Below are 21,083 nucleotides of genomic sequence, written 5' to 3' on the forward strand. Positions count from 1 at the left end.
TCATATTAAAAATGATTTAAAGTTCAAAATTAAGTTTTTTGACTAAAATCTTTAACGACGGACGATGAAAGCAATGTTCAACGAATAATGCTTTCTTCGATAAGCGCCATGAAGCTAAGCTTAAAAATAGATTTACACTTCTAGGTAGCACTTAAACCTATCTGCAAAATGTATCGCCACTTAATGAACGCGCAACTGGTCGGGGAAGACCCAAACACTATACATATTTAGAAGTGTCATCATAGACGATAAAATGGAAGATTTGCAATCGATTAGCCTATAGCCACTAAATTGGGCTTGGCAGGGAGCGGTGAGGGCCCAAACTATTTTGTGTTTTTAAACTCAACTAGATAATCAAATTTCCTAAATTTGATTCAATTGGTGCAAGTCGTTTTTAATAAATAAATAATCATGTACAAAAGTGGGCGTGGCAGGGGGCGGACCGTGTCGACACTATTTTGTATTTTCGAACTCGCCTACACAATTAAGTTTTATTCAAAACGTGTAAACCATTTTTAATATATAAATAATCATATAATACAAAAGTGTGAAAATATTCCTTTGCAGAATTTGTTTTTATTACACTTACTGTCGCACTGTGCGAAGTGGAAATAGTGCTTTATGAACGTGAGTCCCCTTGCCTCTCACAATAACTAAACTAACTAAAAGATTCGCGGTTTTGGCTTTGTGCCGATGATATGGTGTTTATGATAAAAAGCCCTATTCTGAATTAAAAATCCGAGGGAAAAAGGTTCACAATCGAAAATTGTTGGGAACTTATTTTCCTTTTATCTTTATCGTTATTTCCAAAAAAAAAAAAAAAAAAACAAAATATGTACATACAAGCAAAAAGGGAAAAAAATTTGGGAAAATATTTCGATTGGGGGTCCAGAATTTGTTCAGCAGTTGGCAACTGTCGATCAGTTTTCTGAAAATGCTGGGACAATAATTGTGCAGCTGTCGTATGTCGTTGGTCAATTTTTGTATCGGATTCGGGATCAGCGACCTCAAAAACCAAGAAAAAGGAGAGCTACTGTTCCGTAAAAAAGGTTTGAGATAGTCATCGCCAAAACACCGCTATCTTAAAAAATATTAATTTTTTTACTTTCTGTCCATATGGACTTCTGATTTATCAGGACGAAAACATAATAAAATTCAGACAATTTCACCTAAAGCCACTTCCCATACAAAATGTGCGGTGTACTTTCTCTATTTACCAATATTTTTGTACAGTTTCTGATGATATTCCAAGCCCAAATTGAAGAAATATCTCAAAGTAGCAACATCAACTGGCAAATCTGATCCATTTGCTTTCACTGATTTTTTTACATCAAAATTAATACGACCAGTCAAAGGGGTGGTGTTTGATTGACGTCGATGAATCGATGGAGTTCCATTGTAACCGCCACTGCCACTGCTCGGTTGTGGCACTTGATAATATTGTGGACAGAAACCAACATGATTTTGCGTTGTAGCAATCATTTGGGGTGGCGGAGGTGCGGGCATATACATTCCGCCAGCAGGAGGATAACCAGCATTGTACATATAGTACATGGGACCTCCACCATTTGGTATTAAAGCCTGCGGCCCAGTTTGAATGATACTCGGATCAAAACCATAACTTAAATATTCATCTGTGTATGCAGCTGTTGTGTATACTTGTGGCCCATCTGGCGATGCTTCCTGTTGCTCAGGATTATTTTCATACACCACTCCTCCGCCACAATTCTCGCCTGCACAATCTGTCTTTGGAATATCAGAGCAACGTGATTGGGCTCGAGAAGAATCATTTCTGTGCGATAATTTGCTATCAGTCATATCGCGAGAGTGTTCGACTGTCAACGGCATTGTACAATATTCCATGGTTTGGGTTTGAAAGTTCTCCAAATGAGTAAATTGATTTAATTTATAAATACAGTCCGACTTGTGTTTGGGATTGTCATAGAAGTCATCAGATGATTTTAAATTCGATAAGCAGTATTGAGAGGTAAATTGTTGGTCAACCTTGAAGCGATAGTTGAACTGGCGCGAATAGCGATAAGTGTTACACTTTTGAATGTGACGTTGTAGATGATATGGCAGTGACCAGGGTTTAAATTGATCAGCTGGCAATGGTTTCAATGAGTCATAAGGGACCTTCAAAATAAAAAAAAAAATAAACATTCTTAAGAGGAAACCAAAGTTTATTGTTTAAATAAAATTTGAATAATAACTTACAAGTCTCTTTTCACCAAGTTGTTCAATAAAAACAACACAATATCCTTTTTCCATAGCAATCTCTTGAATATGGCAAGTGTAGAGGTCACTTTCGGATTTCTGCAATTTTACATGACACTTGGCACCAACCTGCAAGATTCGGCGCAATCTTCTTTTTTCATATTTGTACAACTATAACATGCAAAAAGAGACAGGGAGGACGACATACAATTTTTTATATGCACATGTTTTACGAACACAATTTAGAAACTAAACAATACACAAATATAAATATATATATAACTATTTTGTGCATCACTCAATTGCAATATACTTCGGAAAGTAAGAGCTTTAAATTCAATATAAGAACATAATTAAAATTGTTATTATAACCTTGCTTTTTGAATGTTTTTTGAATTTTTTATGGAATCAGAAAAGGATAATTCTAGCCTAGTCAACACATCATTCTCGTTATTGCTCTCAGAGTCACCATGACATGAAGTAAAAAATTAAGGGTTCAAAATTTCGGTTGTTGTTTGCTGTGTTCAAAAACATAGTAGTGTAATAAACAGAATGCACAAACTGAATGTCTTGTTATGTTGGGTTAACGCCGATAATTCATCGTTGAAGGCAGACTCAATCAGAATGTCCTGAGTCTTAATTATTTCACCACGTTCCGAATCAAGACTGATTTCCAACATAAGTCTGATTTCCTGTTATGACCCCATGGAGGAGAAAGACGACATCATTAAAAGCAGTTTCCACCAGCTCCTCAAAAAAAAAACCTATAGGCTTCTCGTAAAATCTACGAGCAAATCTCTAATTATGGTATTGAAACCGTCTTTTCTGATTTCAATGATAAACCAGGAATAGAAGGCATCTTTGGAGACACAGTCAGAAAACGTAGCATGCAGGTCAACGTCTATGATTACAGATTCAGCCCTAGTACGCGAATCCCAAAATTCCCTAAAAAATCTCAAAACGAAACGCGACCTGGAAATCTACGGAGAAAAAAAAGCAGCACGAAAAATAGAGTTCTATTGTAGGAATGAGATTTGCTAGTTTTACTAGAAGGTTAAAACGATACATCCTGAGAATTGTATGCCCGATCTTTAAGAAAGGAGACCCTCTCAACTGCGCCAACTACAGAGGCATCAGCCTCCTTAACATCGCATAAAAGATCTTCTCTACCGTTTTTGTTAACGTCTAAAGTAAGCGTGTCGAAATCATTTTTTATGGGCCCCAAAATAAGTAAAACTAGAATTTTTATAAAGCAGATTTATAAAAATAAGAATAATGGTAACATTAATGTTTTCTTTATGATTCCTGGAATCTCTTCTCTGCTATCATTTTTTTCACCAAAGTGTTAGTTATGTTGGATCTTATAGGTGACTTATTCCTCTTAATATGTAAAAATAACTGCTCATATCGACAGGTTGTGTGAAATTTGCAAACGATTTTATATGGCAGTTTTCAATTTCCCAAATCTGACTGAAAAATTTCATATAAAATTTGGCTTCAAAGAAAATTGGAACTTACTTCGGAGTCACATTAGAAATCGCGTTCCTCCATTTACATATCATTTGGCATTTATTCTATGAAGGCATATGCGTTCATGGAAAAAATGAAAGGAAATTAAGAGCACTTGTATTTCAAAGGCATAATTCTGTATTCTGCAAACCTTTTTCATATTCAGTTTCAAAGTTTAGGTTTTAATACGAGGATGAAGATTTACCTAAATTTAACATATTACACGTAGGAAAGCGCGTCAAATCCTTGTTTTTCTTCTGATGTCCCAAAAAGCTAAGTTTCATTTGAATGCCATAACTGCCATGGTTTAACCTACCGTTGGCGTTGCTTGGGTTAAATCAGAAAATTCGCTTACCTGATTTAAGCCACGAGATCTTATAAACTTGTGCAAAGTTATTCGTTGTGGGCCGAGAGTTTGAAATGCATGGTCCAAAAAAGCCTTCGACAACAGTGGCTACAAACAGGAAAAACCTCATCGACATAACGGCAGATCTTGAAACAAGAAATCTTTAGATGATTTTTACTCCGGTATGTATTGATTTTGATACTTGGCGAGCGAAACTGAATTCATCTGGCTTAGGAAAAATTGTTGTTGAGACCGAAATCCACAACAGATTATAGCGCCTTAAGGCGTGTGTAATGAAATCGGAACTGACAATAACAAGAGGACATAGCCAGGATTCTAGCAACTTGCATAGGATACGCCGATAGAGGTGCATACGGTTAAGGAGTTGAAAACCTTCTTTGTCACCGTTCTGGTCTTGTAAAATCGAAAATTCATGGTAAAGTTACAGGCAAGACTTTGATGAGCTTATGAAATCTAAAATCAAAGACTTGATCCCGATCATTGAAGAAATAGATAGAAATCGTTTTCTTCCAAAAACCTGCCAGCTCTTTTTAGGATATGAATATATGCTCGGTAGCTCGACCATCTTTTAATTTAAAAAAAATCAAACACCCACGTTCCATATGTTACGCGAATTATGGTAACAAAATGGCGTATCCCAGGGCTATTTGGTAACAAGCCTGGGGCTCATGACGGCCATTTCTACATACCTGCCTTAATGTTTTCACAGTGAAAAAAAAATGAGTCGTTATCAGTGCGAATAAATCGGCAATCAAGAAAGAACTAAAACTTTCACTGAGTTCTTCAAAAAAAAACGTTACCCAAAATAATTTAGTATAAAAATATTTAAGAAATAACCAAATTATGAATAATTGAAATTGACCAATCATTATTCTGAACACATTTAATAATCTCTAACAAAATCCGAACTAATCCAATCACATACCTTAAAGTTTGAATCACCATTATACCAATTCTGAAGTTTCAATTCCTTTCGAGCTTCGTTCCACGAATCGAATTCTATGTTTCTATACATATTTGGATCAAGAGCTTTTGCAACTTTATATGGAAAAGGTGTTATACCTGCAAAAATAAACACATTTCCTATGTAGAATAAAAATTTAATTTCATTAAAAAAAAAAACAACTTACCTTCCAATAACAATTGCCTTACACACGAAATATACTTATCAGTCAAAAGTGAATCAACAGTTTTGCTTAAAAATTTATGTTCGTTGTCTTCTTTTTTAGTTTCTTTCAATTCACGTTGCAAATCCTCAGAGAATCTTGGAAAATTTGGATTATGAAAATGACACAGTCTATGATTTTCCAATATGCAAAGAGTATTTTCTGGCAAATCAAACTCAAAGGAACGACCATCTTCGATGATGATTTTGGTGCAATAGCCATCTTCATTGCATTCGGTGGTATAGGATGAAGTTTCTAGTGAGCTGGAATGCAACATTTGCTCGACAGCAAATGTCACGTCGGGAAGTTTAAACAGATCCTTGTAGAGAATTTCGTAGCAAATAGCTGTGTGTGTGTGTAAAACAAAAATTAATATCAATAGGAACGAAATAAGTTGAAATGAAAATAATACTCACATTGACAAATGGCAACATCTTTGATGTAATCGCTAGTAAATACCGAATCGAAATGTCTCTCTGGAGTATAGAAAACCCGGAATACATCACTAAAATCTGGACGATAGCTGAAATTACTACCGAGTGTATATGGCTCAAAGAGAAGTACATTGCGTCTGTGGAAGAAACAGATAAAGACAAGATTAAGAGTGGCAAAAATAATTAAATACTAATAAAACAGTAGTTTTGAATAGAAATAGCGAGTCGTTCGGTTTTCAAGAAAGCATTCTACTGCACTTTTGCTCTCAATTGACCCAAAAATGATGCTGTTAAAATGTTTTGAGCATTTTTCAAAAAAGTGTATTTCTAACACTTTTGATGCAACACCAATGCACTTTTGGACCCAAAAATGATGATCTTGAACTGTTTTGAGCATTTTTCAAAAAAGTGCATTTTTAAAAATGTTTGATGCAACGCCAATGCACTTTTGAACCCAAAAATGATAATTCTGAACTGTTTTGAGTATTTTTCGAAAAAGTGCATTTTTAACACTTTTGATGCAACGCCATTGCAATTTTGGACACAAAAATGATGATCTTGAACTGTTTTGAGCATTTTTCAAAAAAGTGCATGCCAATGCACTTTTGAACCCAAAAATGATGATTCTGAATTGTTTTGAGCATTTTTCAAAAAAGTGCATTTTAACACTTTTGATGCAACGCCAATGTGCTTTTGGACCCAAAAATAATGATCTTGAACTGTTATGAGCATTTAAAAAAAAAAAAGTGCATTTTTAAAAATTTTTGATGCAACGCCAATGCACTTTTGAACCCAAAAATGATGATTCTGAACTGTTTTGAGTATTTTTCAAAAAAGTGCATTTTTAACACTTTTGATACAACGCCATTGCAATTTTGCACACAAAAATGATGATTCTGAACTGTTTTGAGCATTTTTCAAAAAAGTGCATTTTTAAAAATTTTTGATGCAACGCCAATGCACTTTTGAACCCAAAAATGATGATTCTGAATTGTTTTTAGTATTTTTCAAGAAAGTGCATTTTAACACTTTTGATGCAACACCAATGCACTTTTGGACCCAAAAATGATGATCTTGAACTGTTGTGAGCATTTTTTAAAAAAGTGCATTTTTAAAAATTTTTGATGCAACGCCAATGCACTTTTGAACCCAAAAATGATGATTCTGAACTGTTTTGAGTATTTTTCAAAAAAGTGAATTTTTAACACTTTTGATGCAACGCCATTGCAATTTTGGACACAAAAATGATGATCTTTAACTGTTTTGAGCATTTTCAAAAAAGGGCATTTTTAAAAATGTTTGATGCAACGCCAATGCACTTTTGAACCCAAAAATGATGATTCTGAACTGTTTTGAATATTTTTCAAAAAAGTGCATTTTTAACACTTTTGATGCAACGCCATTGCAATTTTGGACACAAAAATGATGATCTTGAACTGTTTTGAGCATTTTTCAAAAAGTGCATTTTTAAAAATTTTTGATGCAACGCCAATGCACTTTTGAACCCAAAAATGATGATTCTGAACTGTTTTGAGCATTTTTCAAAAAAGTGCATTTTTTAAAAATTTTTGATGCAACGCCAATGCACTTTTGAACCCAAAAATGATGATTCTGAATTGTTTTGAGCATTTTTCAAAAAAGTGCATTTTAACACTTTTGATGCAACGCCAATGCACTTTTGGACCCAAAAATGATGATCTTGAACTGTTGTGAGCATTTTTTAAAAAAGTGCATTTTTAACACTTTTTATACAACGCCAAATGCACTTTTGGACCCAAAAATGATGATTCTGAATTGTTTTGAGCATATTTCAAAAAAGTGCATTTTTATCACTTTTGATGCAACGCCAATGCACTTTTGGACCCAAAAATGATGTTGCTGAAGTATTTTGAACATTTTTGGAAAAAAGTGCATCAGATGCATTTTTACCACTTTGGTTGCAACGCCAGTGCACTTTTTGACCCAAAAATGGTGATGTTAAACTGTTTTCAACATTTTTGAAAAAAGTGCATCGGATGCATTTTTGCCACTTTGGATGCAACGACAATGCACTTTTGACACAACGACAGTAGTGTTAAACTGTTTTGAACATTTTTGGAAAAAAGTGCATCGGATGCATTTTTACCATTTTAGATGCAACACCTAAAGTATAAAAGTGCATTGGATTGGTTTTTAAAAGTTTGCCAATATTTCTGGCGCACTAAACTCGTGGAGCAGCTCGGCAATCCTTGAATCAAAACCTCCCCCCATAAATCACTGCTTACAATACATCCTAGTCTACACAGGGCCTAAGAAATTATTTACACATTCTAGTCTAAGCAGGGCCTAAGGAAAATTATTTATACATCCTAGTCTAAACAGGGCCTAAAAAAATATTTTCATTAAAAGCTTATAATTCACACCCAACTGCTGCCGAAAAGTTTACCTAAGCAACGAAATAAAGGCTTTTTTCAAGTCGAGAGACGTATCAAAAATACGAAAAGCCAAACAAAAAAAGTATTAAAAAGTATCAAAATATTTGAAGAAAAGAAAATAAGAGGATTTTAAAGATGAATAACAATTTAATGGACATAGCCTTTTGTAGAAATGTAAGTTTTTGAAAAAAATTTAATGTTAAACCATTATAATTAACCAAACCGTTATTTTAGTTTGACAGCGGACAATGGACAAATCCAAGATTTTGGATGAGAAGACAAAATAATTTCGTAAGAAAATTATTTTAATTATTTTCTTTTAATACAGTCAAATAAGGAGAAAAAAGGGGTAAATCTCGGAATGAATGTTAGTAGAAATTTTTTTTGCTCAATATCTTCCTTTTGCCATTCTATAACATATCTCAAAAGTCTAGAAAAATCTCATGTCCGCTTGTCGCGATTTCAAGGTCGAATCGCGAAATGGAGATTTTCAAAATTAGCAAAAGTAGGCTATGGTATTATATACACATATGATACATGATTTCGAGGTATTTTTTAATGCAAATTCCAAAAAATCTAAAATCAAGACAATCTGACGTCTCTGGAAAAAGTTATACCTGTTTTTCATCTGTCAACTCATATTATTATAACAGTTGCAAACTTACTGCCGAAAAACCCTTAAAAGTTATGGTAGATGAACCAAATTTTGCATGAAAATTTTAGAATCCATCATTATTAAAAATCAAAACAATCCATTACAAAAAATATATATACCTACGAAATAATGGTATTTTTTGATGGAGGGGCAAATTTTAGGATATGCACTAAAGAAGATTCTTGTTCATCTTAGGTATAAGTGCTAATAGGCTAATTTTTTCATTTTAATCTTTGTTTGGATATTCTTTAACTACCCTCAAAAATCTAAAAACATCTCATGTCCGCAAGTCCTAATTTTCTTGGTTTGAAAATAAGGTGCAGATTTTAAAAAATTAATAAGAAAAGTTTAAATTTTTATATGTATACCAACATAAGCGACATGATATAAAGGTATTCTTTAACACTTATTCCAATAAAACTCACAAACAAGTCAACCTGACCATCCTTGAAAAGTAATGCACCTTATTCATGTTGATCTGACACAAATATCTGAAGTGTAGTTTTTCAATTTTTTAAAATCTGCACCTTATCTTCATAGTCTATTGAATAGACCCTTTTGGATGGAACAAATTCGTTCAAGAGTTTTTATTGGCGATTATGATTCCTTGGCATACAAGAATACTCCACCCAAAAGTGCTACTAAATCCATTGGTGCATTTCTGAGAAAACGGCAACACTGGTCGGTTTTCAGTTTTTTTGATTTAACTCGAAAACCAAGCCTGACTTTGAAATGGTTCAAAGACACTTTTCATAGCAAATTAAATTTTCTGTCAAGTTAAGATGGTTAAAAAATTTTAAAAACTATTTTTGTCTAAAATTCTAACCTAAAATCAAAGAAAAAAAAGTTAAAAAATTGACAATTTTATTTTTTTTTACTAAATCAAGGGGCATTTTGTGTATGTAGCCGGGACGTCCAAACTTTGTACTAATGAAATAAAGAAGAGGTAAAATCCTTTGATAATTTGCAATTTTTAATTTTTTTTGTCAAGAAACAACTTAAATGTTCCTATTCATAAATTAGCACTTTTTCTAAATTTTTGACTTTTTTAGTTAAAAGCAAGTTTTTAAAACTCGATAAAATCGTATTAATTGGTAACTTTTAGACTTTTAAAGTAAACATACTTCGAGGGATTGATTTAATATAAACTAAATATGACAAACAAAAAAATTAATTTGCATCCTTATGGCCTTTTGTGCAATTTTGTGTATGTGCATTTTTATAAATACGGGTCGAATGGATGGACGGAGAGCCATTAGCTTTGGTCTATTGCATAGAAGAACATTTAATACCAACTCTTTTGCTGTTTTCAATGGCCTGAAAAACAATTCTTGTAAAATCCGCGACCAACGAAAAGTTTCTCTTGAAAAACGAAAAAAATACTCTAATGAGTTTGAAACAAATTAGCTCAGGCAAATTATTAAATCAAATTGCATTTTTCGCGGGACAAATTTTTTTCATGGAACGTGTTTAGGTGAATGTCCTTATCGTAAAAGTGAATTTTTTGGGATGATTAGATATCGAGAGCAGCCGCCATCTTGGAAAAGAGGTCGGTGCCGTTTTTACTTTATAACTCCATTTTTACTCATTTAAACCAAAAATGTCCCAGGGTAGACTTATTATCAATTAAATTATCTAAAAAATGATATACAAATGAATTCCGTGAGTTAGTTAAATTCAATTTTATAGTCGGTCAAAGTCCGGGTTCTTCTCGCAAGGTTAAGACAATATGACATTTTTTCAAATATCTGAAGAACTTTTGATTTGTTGGGGATTTTCTTAAAGTATGAATTATAGCACTTTGAATTATCTATGAAATGAGCCCTTTATCGTTACTGTAACCAACATAATGTATAAGCCATCTAACGTCGAAGTTCACATTCTACTATCCAAAAGTGAGAAAATAACAAGTTTTCTTCTATTAGACCGAGCAAATTTTTGAAGTGGAGGTATAACCAAAATATAAGTAAACAGTTTTTTAACTATATTCGTCTAAATATTGAATTCAAAGTTTGAAATCTTTAATGTTAACCTTTATATGGTTTTCGAGGTTTTAAATGAAGTGAATTTTCCAATTAATGTGAATAAGCTAAAGTGACACTATTTAAAATTCTAAATATAAGAACTGATGCCCTGTCATTTTTCCTAAACATGAACACCTCAATCTCAGCATTACGATAAGTATAACTCAAGATATGAGGTGTGTAAGCCGTTATGTTTTCGAGACTATTGTGTTTAATTTTTGATTGTTTATTTGAACTATTGAAATCCCAAATATGTATGTTCAGTTAAAAAATCGTATATCATGACTTCGACGTTTGGTTGCCTCTACAATGTGATGGTTACAAAAACAATAAAGGGTTCATTTCATAGATAATTAAAAGTGCTATAATTCATTCTTTAAGAAAATCCCAAACAAATCAAAAGTTCTTCAGATATTTGAAAAAATGTCATATTGTCTTAACCTTGCGAGAAGAACCCGGACTTTGACCGACTATAAAATTGAATTTAACTAACTCACGGAATTCATTTGTATATCATTTTTTAGATAATTTAATTGATAATAAGTCTACCCTCGGACATTTTTGGTTTAAATGAGTAAAAATGGAGTTATAAAATAAAAACGGCACCGACCTCTTTTCCAAGATGACGGCTGTTCCCGATATCTTATCATCCCAAAAAATTCACTTTTACGATAAGGACATTCACCTAAATACGTTCCATGAAAAAAAATTTGTCCCGCGAAAAGTGCAATTTGATTTACTAATTTCCCTGAGCTATTTTGTTTCAAACTCATTAGAGTATTTTTTTCGTTTTTCAAGAGAAACTTTTCGTTGGTCGCGGATTTTACAAGAATTGTTTTTCAGGCCATTGAAAACAGTAAAAGAGTTGGTATTAAATGTTCTTCTATGCAATAGACCAAAGCTAATGGCTCTCCGTCCATCCATTCGACCCGTATTTATAAAAATGCACATACACAAAATTGCACAAAAGGCCATAAGGATGCAAATTAATTTTTTTGTTTGTCATATTTAGTTTATATTAAATCAATCCCTCGAAGTATGTTTACTTTAAAAGTCTAAAAGTTACCAATTAATACGATTTTATCGAGTTTTAAAAACTTGCTTTTAACTAAAAAAGTCAAAAATTTAGAAAAAGTGCTAATTTTTGAATAGGTACATTTAAGTTGTTTCTTGACAAAAAAAATTAAAAATTGCATATTATCAAAGGATTTTACCTCTACTTTATTTCATTAGTACAAAGTTTGGACGTCCCGGCTACATACACAAAATGACCCTTGATTTAGTAAAAAAAAATAAAATTGTCAATTTTTTAACTTTTTTTTCTTTGATTTTAGGTTAGAATTTTAGACAAAAATAGTTTTTAAAATTTTTTAACCATCTTAACTTGACAGAAAATTTAATTTGCTATGAAAAGTGTCTTTGAACCATTTCAAAGTCAGGCTTGGTTTTCGAGTTAAATCAAAAAAACTGAAAACCGACCAGTGTTGCCGTTTTCTCAGAAATGCACCAATGGATTTAGTAGCACTTTTGGGTGGAGTATTCTTGTATGCCAAGGAATCATAATCGCCAATAAAAAGTCTTGAACGAATTTGTTCTATTTTTGCTCTGGAGCTCGGGTCTATTAAATAGACTATTCAAACCAAGAAAAGTAGGACTTGCGGACATGAGATTTTTTTAGATTTTTGAGGGTAGTTAAAGAATATCCAAACAAAGATTAAAATGAAAAAATTAGCCTATTAGCACTTATTCCTAAGATGAACAAGAATCTTCTTTAGTGCATATCCTAAAATTTGCCCCTCCATCAAAAAATACCATTATTTCGTAGGTATATATATTTTTTGTAATGGATTGTTTTGATTTTTAATAATGATGGATTCTAAAATTTTCATGCAAAATTTGGTTCATCTACCATAACTTTTAAGGGTTTTTCGGCAGTAAGTTTGCAACTGTTATAATAATATGAGTTGACAGATGAAAAACAGGTATAACTTTTTCCAGAGACGTCAGATTGTCTTGATTTTAGATTTTTTGGAATTTGCATTAAAAAATACCTTGAAATCATGTATCATATGTGTATATAATACCATAGCCTACTTTTGCTAATTTTGAAAATCTCCATTTCGCGATTTGACCTTGAAATCGCGACAAGCGGACATGAGATTTTTCTAGACTTTTGAGATATGTTATAGAATGGCAAAAGGAAGATATTGAGCAAAAAAAATGTCTACTAACATTCATTCCGAGGTTTAACCCTTATTTGACTGGATTATTTCAAATATAATAATAATACAATTTGGTGGTTTTATTTGAAAAAAAAAGGGACAAATTTATTTGCCAGCATTGCTTCCTGTTGAAGGTGAAGACAGGCCACTAAATGTTCCAGGAACGTTTGTCTTCGTAAGCGAATACATATTTGAAAATCTTGAAATTTCTTATAACTTGAATAATTTCTTTTCAGCCAAATATTGGATTGGTTTATGACGCTGAACAAAATATCATCAGCAGAAGGTTCTTTCGGTTATTCCGTAGGGAAAGGCCAAGAACAAGAAGAATTAGATTTTCAGTACGTATTGACATTTATTTAATATTTTTTTAATATTTTTTTTTTTTTGATTTTTAAAATAATGATTGCTTTGATTTTTTTTTTATTTTCAGGAATATAATTTAGAGTGGCTGAAATATAAATGTTGGAGAATTTTAAGAAGACCCTATCTCATTGTTATCCTATTAACGTTAATGGGTTTATTTTTAGTTTAATTCTATAATTTTTAATTTTATTGATTAATTTAATTTTTTTTCTATATTTACAGGTTACATTTCTTCAAATAAAATAAGATTTTTTCCAGTTTTCTTCAACAGCAAAATTGTCTTTTATTTCTTAGTTTTAAGAGTTTAAATTGGACACTTTTTTTCTTTCTCTGTTTTCCTTTTTGATATTTTCAGATTAGGGGAATAATTTTATCGTAATTATTAGCTGGGCAAAAAAATATTAAAAGACCGAAACATTAGGTATATAACAGTTGGATAGAAATTTCATAGTAAATTTCTATATTAGGTGTAAAATCGTTTAATTTTCTTTTTGTTAAAGCGCTGTAAGTGGACGTGCGTCGCACGCTGTCTTGCTCTTAATATATAAATAATAGATTTAAGAGACTGATTAAATTTTGTTTTCAAAAACTCATTTAAGTACTTTAATGATAGATAAATGAAACAATCTAAAGATTTAAATCTAAAACATAAAGAAGATTCAGTGGTGAAACTGCCATTGCCGACACTATTTTATTTCAAGAAATTAGGTCCCAATGTGTCGATCTCACTTTTAACCACAAAAATCATAGACCGGGTTCTTCCACCACAATAACTCACCCATCCCTAACTGTCGACAGTTCGATTTTAATGGATACTAAAGAATATTTGGATAGGGTTCTTTAGGGCGAAGTTGTGTCGATAGTCTTGGGTTACCCCACATCTGAGCAAAATGAATTGAAACTCATGATCTGTCTAATTTTAGCTAAAATGATGCAATAAATTAAAATTCCCTCAATATTTTATTCAGGACATTTCTTACTTTTTAACCCTTTCTAAAAAAAAAATCTGGGGTTAATCTCATTCATAGACAGTTTAGCTTCACTTCTAAATTTTGTTTAAAAAGAGGTGCTTCTAATCTGTGTAATTACTTTAAACTCCAGTCTTAGTTAGGTCTGCTTTTGGTAATAACTTATGATTATAGCCGTATTTTATTTGGGACTGGATACTAAGGTTACTAAGACTTTACACGTCAGCTTAGAAAAAATATCAGATAATAATGCAGTTCAATAGGTTAAGTGAATAAGTTTCGACTGAAACTGAAATTATATTACAATTTAATTCGCAAACTCTATTATAACATATTTCACCCGTGTGTAGTCTTCGAAGGATGTTGCATTGATTTCGTTGAAAATGGAATGCGATAGGAAAGTGCTAAAATTGTTTACCGCCAAAGAAACCTTGCGAATCATACCAACAGTGGTTTTTTGTCCAAAGACAAATATTTAAAATATTTGCCAAGTTGAAAAATTGTGTATCAACTTGTACAGCCTTATAAAATAAAACCTTTTTCAAAACCAACCTCCTCCACATACAGTGTTGGACACTATAAACGCTTAAGAAAATTCCTTACGATTTGGTTCTTGTTAATGATCCAATAACCCGTAAGAGATGAAAAATGTCGTTACTTTAAATCGTACTATATGTAAAACAAGAAAATTGACTTATTCACTATTTTCAGTTAACTTGAAATTGCGCCAGATAAAACCCTATTGTTTTGATTACAATTAAATAGCGAATTTAAAAGTGGCTCAAAACAAGCAGAGTTACCAAAATGATAATCGATTAATAAATCAGTGATATTGCGTTTGGTTAAATTTTGTAACTTTTCCGATTCCTTCGAAGCGATTCATCGAGGTGGTAGCCCAAAAGTCAAAATATTGTGGGAAGAACAATTTAAAAAATGTCTCTAGGGAATTAAAAAATGAATTGAACCTAAAGGTGCGAAAAACAATTCGTCAGAGAGCTGTTGACGGCGGTTTATAATATTTTAAGGTTGTAAGAAAGAAACGTTTTATATTTCAGCAAAATGTAGAAAGGAAAGGTTTAAATTCGTCAGACTACTCGTACATTAATTGGGCAGTACCTAGATGAAAGATGATGTTAGTTTTCATTAAATACGGAATTGTCCGTTGATAAAAACCAATAAAAATAATAACCAATCCTCGAATTTCAAAGGAAATTTTTAAACATAGAGAAGGGTATGTTATGGTAAGCACATGATTATCTGGACATAGAGTGGGTTCAATTCATAAAATATATGGTATTATGTACCGTTTTGTGTTAAGAAATAGTTTGTAGATCGTCATGATTCCACAGGTTGAGGAAGGCATTCTAGCATTACAAGACTTGAAGCATATTTCAAAAATAGTCAAAGTGGTTTCCTTATTGCAAATCTAAAGGATAATAATCTAAAGAGGTGTAGAGCGGTGACAAAAACAAAGGCTTCGCCACAAAATATGTAGAAATTAAGATTGAACTCAATAGAAAACATTGATTTTGAATGAAGTTGCCTTAGTTTTGTCCAAATTAATAGAAACATTATCATTATTTTTTTCAATTTAAGTATTAAGTTACAGAAAATTGTAACTAAATTGCAATACCTACTAATTCATTATTCTTAAGAATATAGGTATATTAATATAAATAAACATTATAAAATATATTAATATTTAAGCATTTAAACACTCGAGTTCTTTTTTATTCAATAATTTACTTTTTTTTGGGCGGCAATGTATATTTTTCAAAATTATATTTATAAAAAAAAGTCTTGAACATGTTATCAATTTGAATTCAAAGAATAAGTTCGTGCGACTCAAGCCTTAACTTCATTGGCTCAAAAAGTAAAAAAGTACAAAAGTGAAAATTTTCAAAATTTCGGGCTGGAAAACAAATGGTGCCGACATTTTTTTTTTTTTTTGCTCTACAAAACAATTTGTGAACTCTTTTTTATAAACTTACAGCGCTAGCGGGAAACAAAATATTTTTAATTTTGCAGGTCGAAAAGTAAAAATCGAAAAATGCATTTTATTTTGTTTGTTTTTGATTCTTCAAATAAACGATTACTGAAAACAAATAAAAGCATTCATTTGTTGTTGTGTTTAGTGTAAAATGTTTACTGAGCTAAATACCTAATAAAAGTAAAGCCTGGTACGCAGCTCGCGTTTAATTTTAGCCGAGATAAAATTCCCATACAAGTTATCGATAATTTGTATGGGATCCATTTTAGCTCAGATAAAATTTTTCGATAATTTGTATGGGAGCTAAAATTTAGCGCGAGCTGCATATCAGGCTTAACCAATTAAACACGGCATATGAATTTCGTTTGTTTAAAAATAACGTCTCTCAATTGCTATTTGCAATATTTTAAATATAAACAAACAAATATCTATTGTGAATTTATCACTGTGAACAAGCATTTTTAATTAAACAACGATATCGTCATCTCTCTTCTCTTTCATACCTTCAACAATTTATTCACACAAAACGAGAGAAACATGCATCTCACAAAATGACAACAAGAATAGCTGTCAAGAAAATGTTACGGAATATATTTTTTTTTGCAATATTGCGGTAAGATTACTATTTTATTTCCCGTTAAAATTGTTCAATAAAATTACTTACAAAGTGTTTTCTTTTCAATCAAGTGTGGATTTTGATGACTGAATCATTTAATGTTTAAACAACAAATGTAGTCATTTCCAGTAAGTACAACTATTTTAAGTTAGAAAAAAAAATACTTGATAATAATTTCTTAACACCTTTTATCTCCTCAGACCCAGTTTGACATTTCATTTTACACTTTTTCTACAACACATGTGGTGCTGCCAAGTTTTTTCATCATCAAAATGCAATTTCTAAAACCAAATAGTGTGACAAGAATATTTAGAAATTTCTACAATTTCCACAAAAAAACCACTATCTTCTACTCTACCAAAACAAAAAATGACTCAAATTCAAATCCAAAAAAACTCCCACCAAATATTCCCGATTTGCGAGAATTTCTCATTGTGAATCGCGACTTATCACTCAAATCGAATAAATCAGCTCAAATTAATCCCGATATTCCAGGGTATTTAGAAAAATCCGACTTTTCTGGTCGTGATCGAAAAGTCTTTTTCGAAGTTTACGGTTGTCAAATGAATGTCAGTGACACCGAAATAGTATGGGCAATTTTAAAAGAAAATCAATATCAAAAATGTGATGATCCAAAAGAAGCTGATGTTATTTTGGTCATTACATGCGCTATTCGCGAAGGTGCCGAACAAAAAATCTGGCATAGATTAAAACATCTTAATGCAATGAAGACCAAGAGATCTAAGAAAAAATCTCCTTTGCAAATAGCAGTTCTCGGTTGCATGGCAGAGAGATTGAAAACTCAATTGTTAGAGAAAGATCAATGGGTTGATGTTGTTGCTGGCCCTGATAGCTACAAAGACCTTCCAAGACTCTTATCATTAACCAGTCACTATGGTCAATCGGCTGTCAATGTTATTCTATCAGCCGATGAGACTTATGCAGATGTTATGCCTGTGAGGCTAAACACCGAAGCGCCAACATCATTTGTCTCGATTATGCGTGGCTGTGATAACATGTGTACTTATTGCATTGTACCTTTTACGAGGGGTCGAGAGAGATCAAGGCCGGTGGATTCTATTCTTGGAGAAATCAAGAGTCTCGAAAAGAATGGAATCAAAGAGGTAACCTTGCTCGGACAAAATGTAAACAGCTATCGTGACCTTTCACAATCTTCGGAATTAGAATCAGAAAACAATTTAGTTCCGGGTTTCAAAACAGTTTATAAACCAAAAATAGGTGGATTGCGTTTTGGTGAGTTGTTGCAACAAGTGGCGGAGGCAGTTCCTGAAGTACGAATTCGTTTCACATCGCCACATCCAAAAGACTTTCCTGACAGTGTTCTTGAGGCCATAAAGAATTACCCAAATATATGTGAAAATATTCATATACCAGCGCAATCGGGAAATTCGAATGTTCTAGACCGAATGCGTCGTGGATATACACGTGAAGCTTACATAGACCTTGTAAAACACATACGATCCACACTTCCCAATATAGCCTTATCAAGTGATTTCATTTGTGGGTTTTGTGGGGAAACTGATGCTGAATTCGAAGATACAATAACTTTGATAGAACAAATTAAATATAATGTAGCATATGTGTTTGCTTATAGTATGCGAGAGAAAACAACAGCACATCGGAGATTTGTTGATGATGTTCCACAGGAAGTTAAAATCGAACGAGTGCAAAGAATGATGAATGCCTATCGAAAGGGAGCAGCTGAATTACATTCTCGTATGGTTGGTCAGAATCAATTGATTTTGATTGAAGCGAAAAGTAAACGTTCGGATGCTGAATGGTTTGGACGAAATGATGCAAATATCAAGGTTATAATCAAAGATTGTGATTTGCCAGTTAGTTCATGCGGAGGTGAAGATAAAAAGCCAATAACATCTGGGGATTTTATTGCTGTTAAAATTGTTGATTCAAATTCGCAAGTTTTGAAAGGAATTCCGTTGCATCATACAACGATACAAAAATATCATGAAAATTTCAAAACAAATCGAACTAGTAGTAGCGTTAAATAAAATATTGAAATGAGAAAACATGACTGCATTTGGTTTTATTGATTGTATAATATTATTGTCAAAATATAAGTAAAAGAACGGTAAACTTTGTGCTAAGTTATAGAATAATTAAAGAAAGATATGTTCCAAGCTGAAGTTGGGGTTAAATCTTTATTTAATTGGATTTTTAAAAAGTATATTACTTAAATAGAATATTGACTAATTTCAATAAATTGCTTAAAAATCAAACAATTTGAATGTGTGTTCCCTTGTCACAAATTAAAAAACTTTGTAAACAATGGAGAATAGCCCAGTCATTTTAGTCATTTTTAAGCCCAATCTGCGGAAAAATTCCTACTGGGCTGAATTTTGGTATACAGCTTAATGACGGCTTTGTTATGAAGATGTGAAAAATCGACATTGATATCGTGTCCGCGTTAAGAGTTATAGGGGTCAAAAGGTCACAAAAACTGGTTTTTCATGATTTTCAGCAAAACGGTAAGTCTTATCAAAAAAATTTCAATGCAAGAATTGTAGACCAGATTATTATATATAAAAAGTGTCATGACACTTTTTTTCCTAAGACCCACCGTTTCTTAGGTATAACGATTCAAAAAGTTGAAGTTTAGTTGTAATCGTCATAATCCTATTCCTGAAAAAAAAACTCCTAACTGAAAAGTTCCTGAAATTTAATTATTTTTTAGCTTGGATTTCGTTCTTCAATGGTTAAGAATATAGGGAAAGCAAAAAAAAAATGGAAATTTTCACCATTTTTCCGATAGGGGCCCTTCTCCCGAAACCATTTCCTTGAGAATTTTTGTTTAGAATAGGTCTGAATATATACAGGGTGTCCGATAAAGAATGGACAACCCTAAAACGGCTGATAGCTACACTTATGACTGTTCTAAAAACAGATAGAAAAAAGTTCTATCGCAACCAGTTCATAAAATATTGGCTTTTTTTCGTTCAGTGTATTTAAAATTTTATCATCTTATGTTTTCGTTCACTACAACCACGAATGAATGAATTTTATTTATTTCTTTTTTTTATAATTTTCTATAATAATTTTATGAGTACATAAACGCTTTAAAAACTGCACAGCTATTGCACATTTTTGTAAAAAAAAATTTTGAAATCTGTTTTTTGATGCAAAATGTAAAAAAAGTATTTTATGAAAAATTTTAAACACCTGTGTTATAAAATAAATCTATAGAAACCTAGGTGGCCATCTTTCTTAAAAATATTCTCCTTATACCAGAATATTTTTAAGAAAGTTGGCATCCTAGGTTTCTATAGATTTATTTTATAACACAGGTGTTTAAAATTTTTCATAAAATACTTTTTTTACATTTTGCATCAAAAAACAGATTTCAAATTTTTTTTTACGAAAATGTGCAATAGCTATGAAATTTTTAAAGTGTTTATGTACTCATCCAATTATTGTAGAAAATTATAAAAAAAAGAAATAAATAAAATTCATTCATTCGTGGTTGTAGTGAACGAAAACATAAGATGATAAAATTTAAAATACACTGAACGAAAAAAAGTCCATATTTTATGAACTGGTTGCGATAGAACTTTTTTCTATCTGTTTTTAGAACAATCATAAGTGTAGCTATAAGCCGTTTTAGGGTTGTCCATTCTCTATTGCACACCCTGTATATTTTCAGACATATTCTAAACAAAAATTCCCAGGGAAATGGTTTCGGGAGAAGGGCCCCAATCGGAAAAATGGCGAAAATTTCCATTTTTGTTTGGTTTCCCCATATTCTTAACAGTTGAGGAACGAAATTCAAGCTAAAAAAATAATGAAATTTCAGGAACTTTTCAGTTAGGAGTTTTTTTTTCAGGAATAGGATTATGACGATTACAACTAAACTTCAAAATTTTTGAATCGTTATACCTAAGAAACGGTGGGTCTTAGGAAAAAAAGTGTCATGACACTTTTTATATATAATAATCTGGTCTACAATTCTTGCATTGAAAATTTTTTGATAAGACTTACCGTTTTGCTGAAAATCGTGAAAAACCAGTTTTTGTGACCTTTTGACCCCTATAACTCTTAACGCGGACACGATATCAATGTCGATTTTTCACATCTTCATAACAAAGCCTTCATTAAGCTG

General features: G+C 32.0%; 2 protein-coding genes and 1 long non-coding RNA gene across 5 annotated transcripts in view; 2 read left to right on the forward strand and 1 right to left on the reverse strand.

The window, feature by feature from the left end:
• LOC129911211 (protein ovarian tumor locus) overlaps positions 1 to 21,083 on the reverse strand; it is a 36,004-nt gene that overhangs the window by 4,893 nt on the left and 10,028 nt on the right. The window contains exons 1-6 of one of the 3 annotated variants that reach the window (XM_055988932.1): positions 16,997 to 17,128; positions 5,676 to 5,830; positions 5,224 to 5,604; positions 5,019 to 5,155; positions 2,218 to 2,388; positions 1,218 to 2,136 (exon numbers count right to left, since the gene is read on the reverse strand). In XM_055988932.1, the coding sequence (XP_055844907.1) occupies positions 1,218 to 2,136; positions 2,218 to 2,388; positions 5,019 to 5,155; positions 5,224 to 5,536 (1,540 nt within the window). In that variant the 5' untranslated portion in view covers positions 5,537 to 5,604; positions 5,676 to 5,830; positions 16,997 to 17,128. Of the gene's footprint in view, positions 1 to 1,217; positions 2,137 to 2,217; positions 2,389 to 5,018; positions 5,156 to 5,223; positions 5,605 to 5,675; positions 5,831 to 16,996; positions 17,129 to 21,083 lie in introns of those variants that run through there. The other 2 variants (XM_055988930.1, XM_055988931.1) reach the window with 2 other exon arrangements.
• On the forward strand, positions 7,900 to 13,183 carry LOC129911216 (uncharacterized). Its single transcript, XR_008771612.1, has 3 exons — positions 7,900 to 8,281; positions 8,342 to 8,398; positions 13,106 to 13,183. It is a non-coding gene; the product is annotated as an uncharacterized LOC129911216 (long non-coding RNA).
• LOC129911212 (CDK5RAP1-like protein) lies at positions 16,868 to 19,001 on the forward strand. Its single transcript, XM_055988933.1, has 3 exons — positions 16,868 to 16,945; positions 17,020 to 17,076; positions 17,149 to 19,001. Exon 3 carries the CDS (start codon positions 17,221 to 17,223, stop codon positions 18,976 to 18,978), a length of 1,758 nt encoding a protein of 585 aa, XP_055844908.1. The 5' UTR covers positions 16,868 to 16,945; positions 17,020 to 17,076; positions 17,149 to 17,220; the 3' UTR covers positions 18,979 to 19,001.

This window comes from Episyrphus balteatus, chromosome 2, assembly GCF_945859705.1.
Source record: "Episyrphus balteatus chromosome 2, idEpiBalt1.1, whole genome shotgun sequence".
NCBI classification, from domain to species: domain Eukaryota; kingdom Metazoa; phylum Arthropoda; class Insecta; order Diptera; family Syrphidae; genus Episyrphus; species Episyrphus balteatus.

Excerpts from the sequence above, each read along its gene's own strand:
- LOC129911212 (XM_055988933.1), top strand. The coding sequence starts at position 17,221 with ATGCAATTTCTAAAACCAAATAGTGTGACAAGAATATTTAGAAATTTC.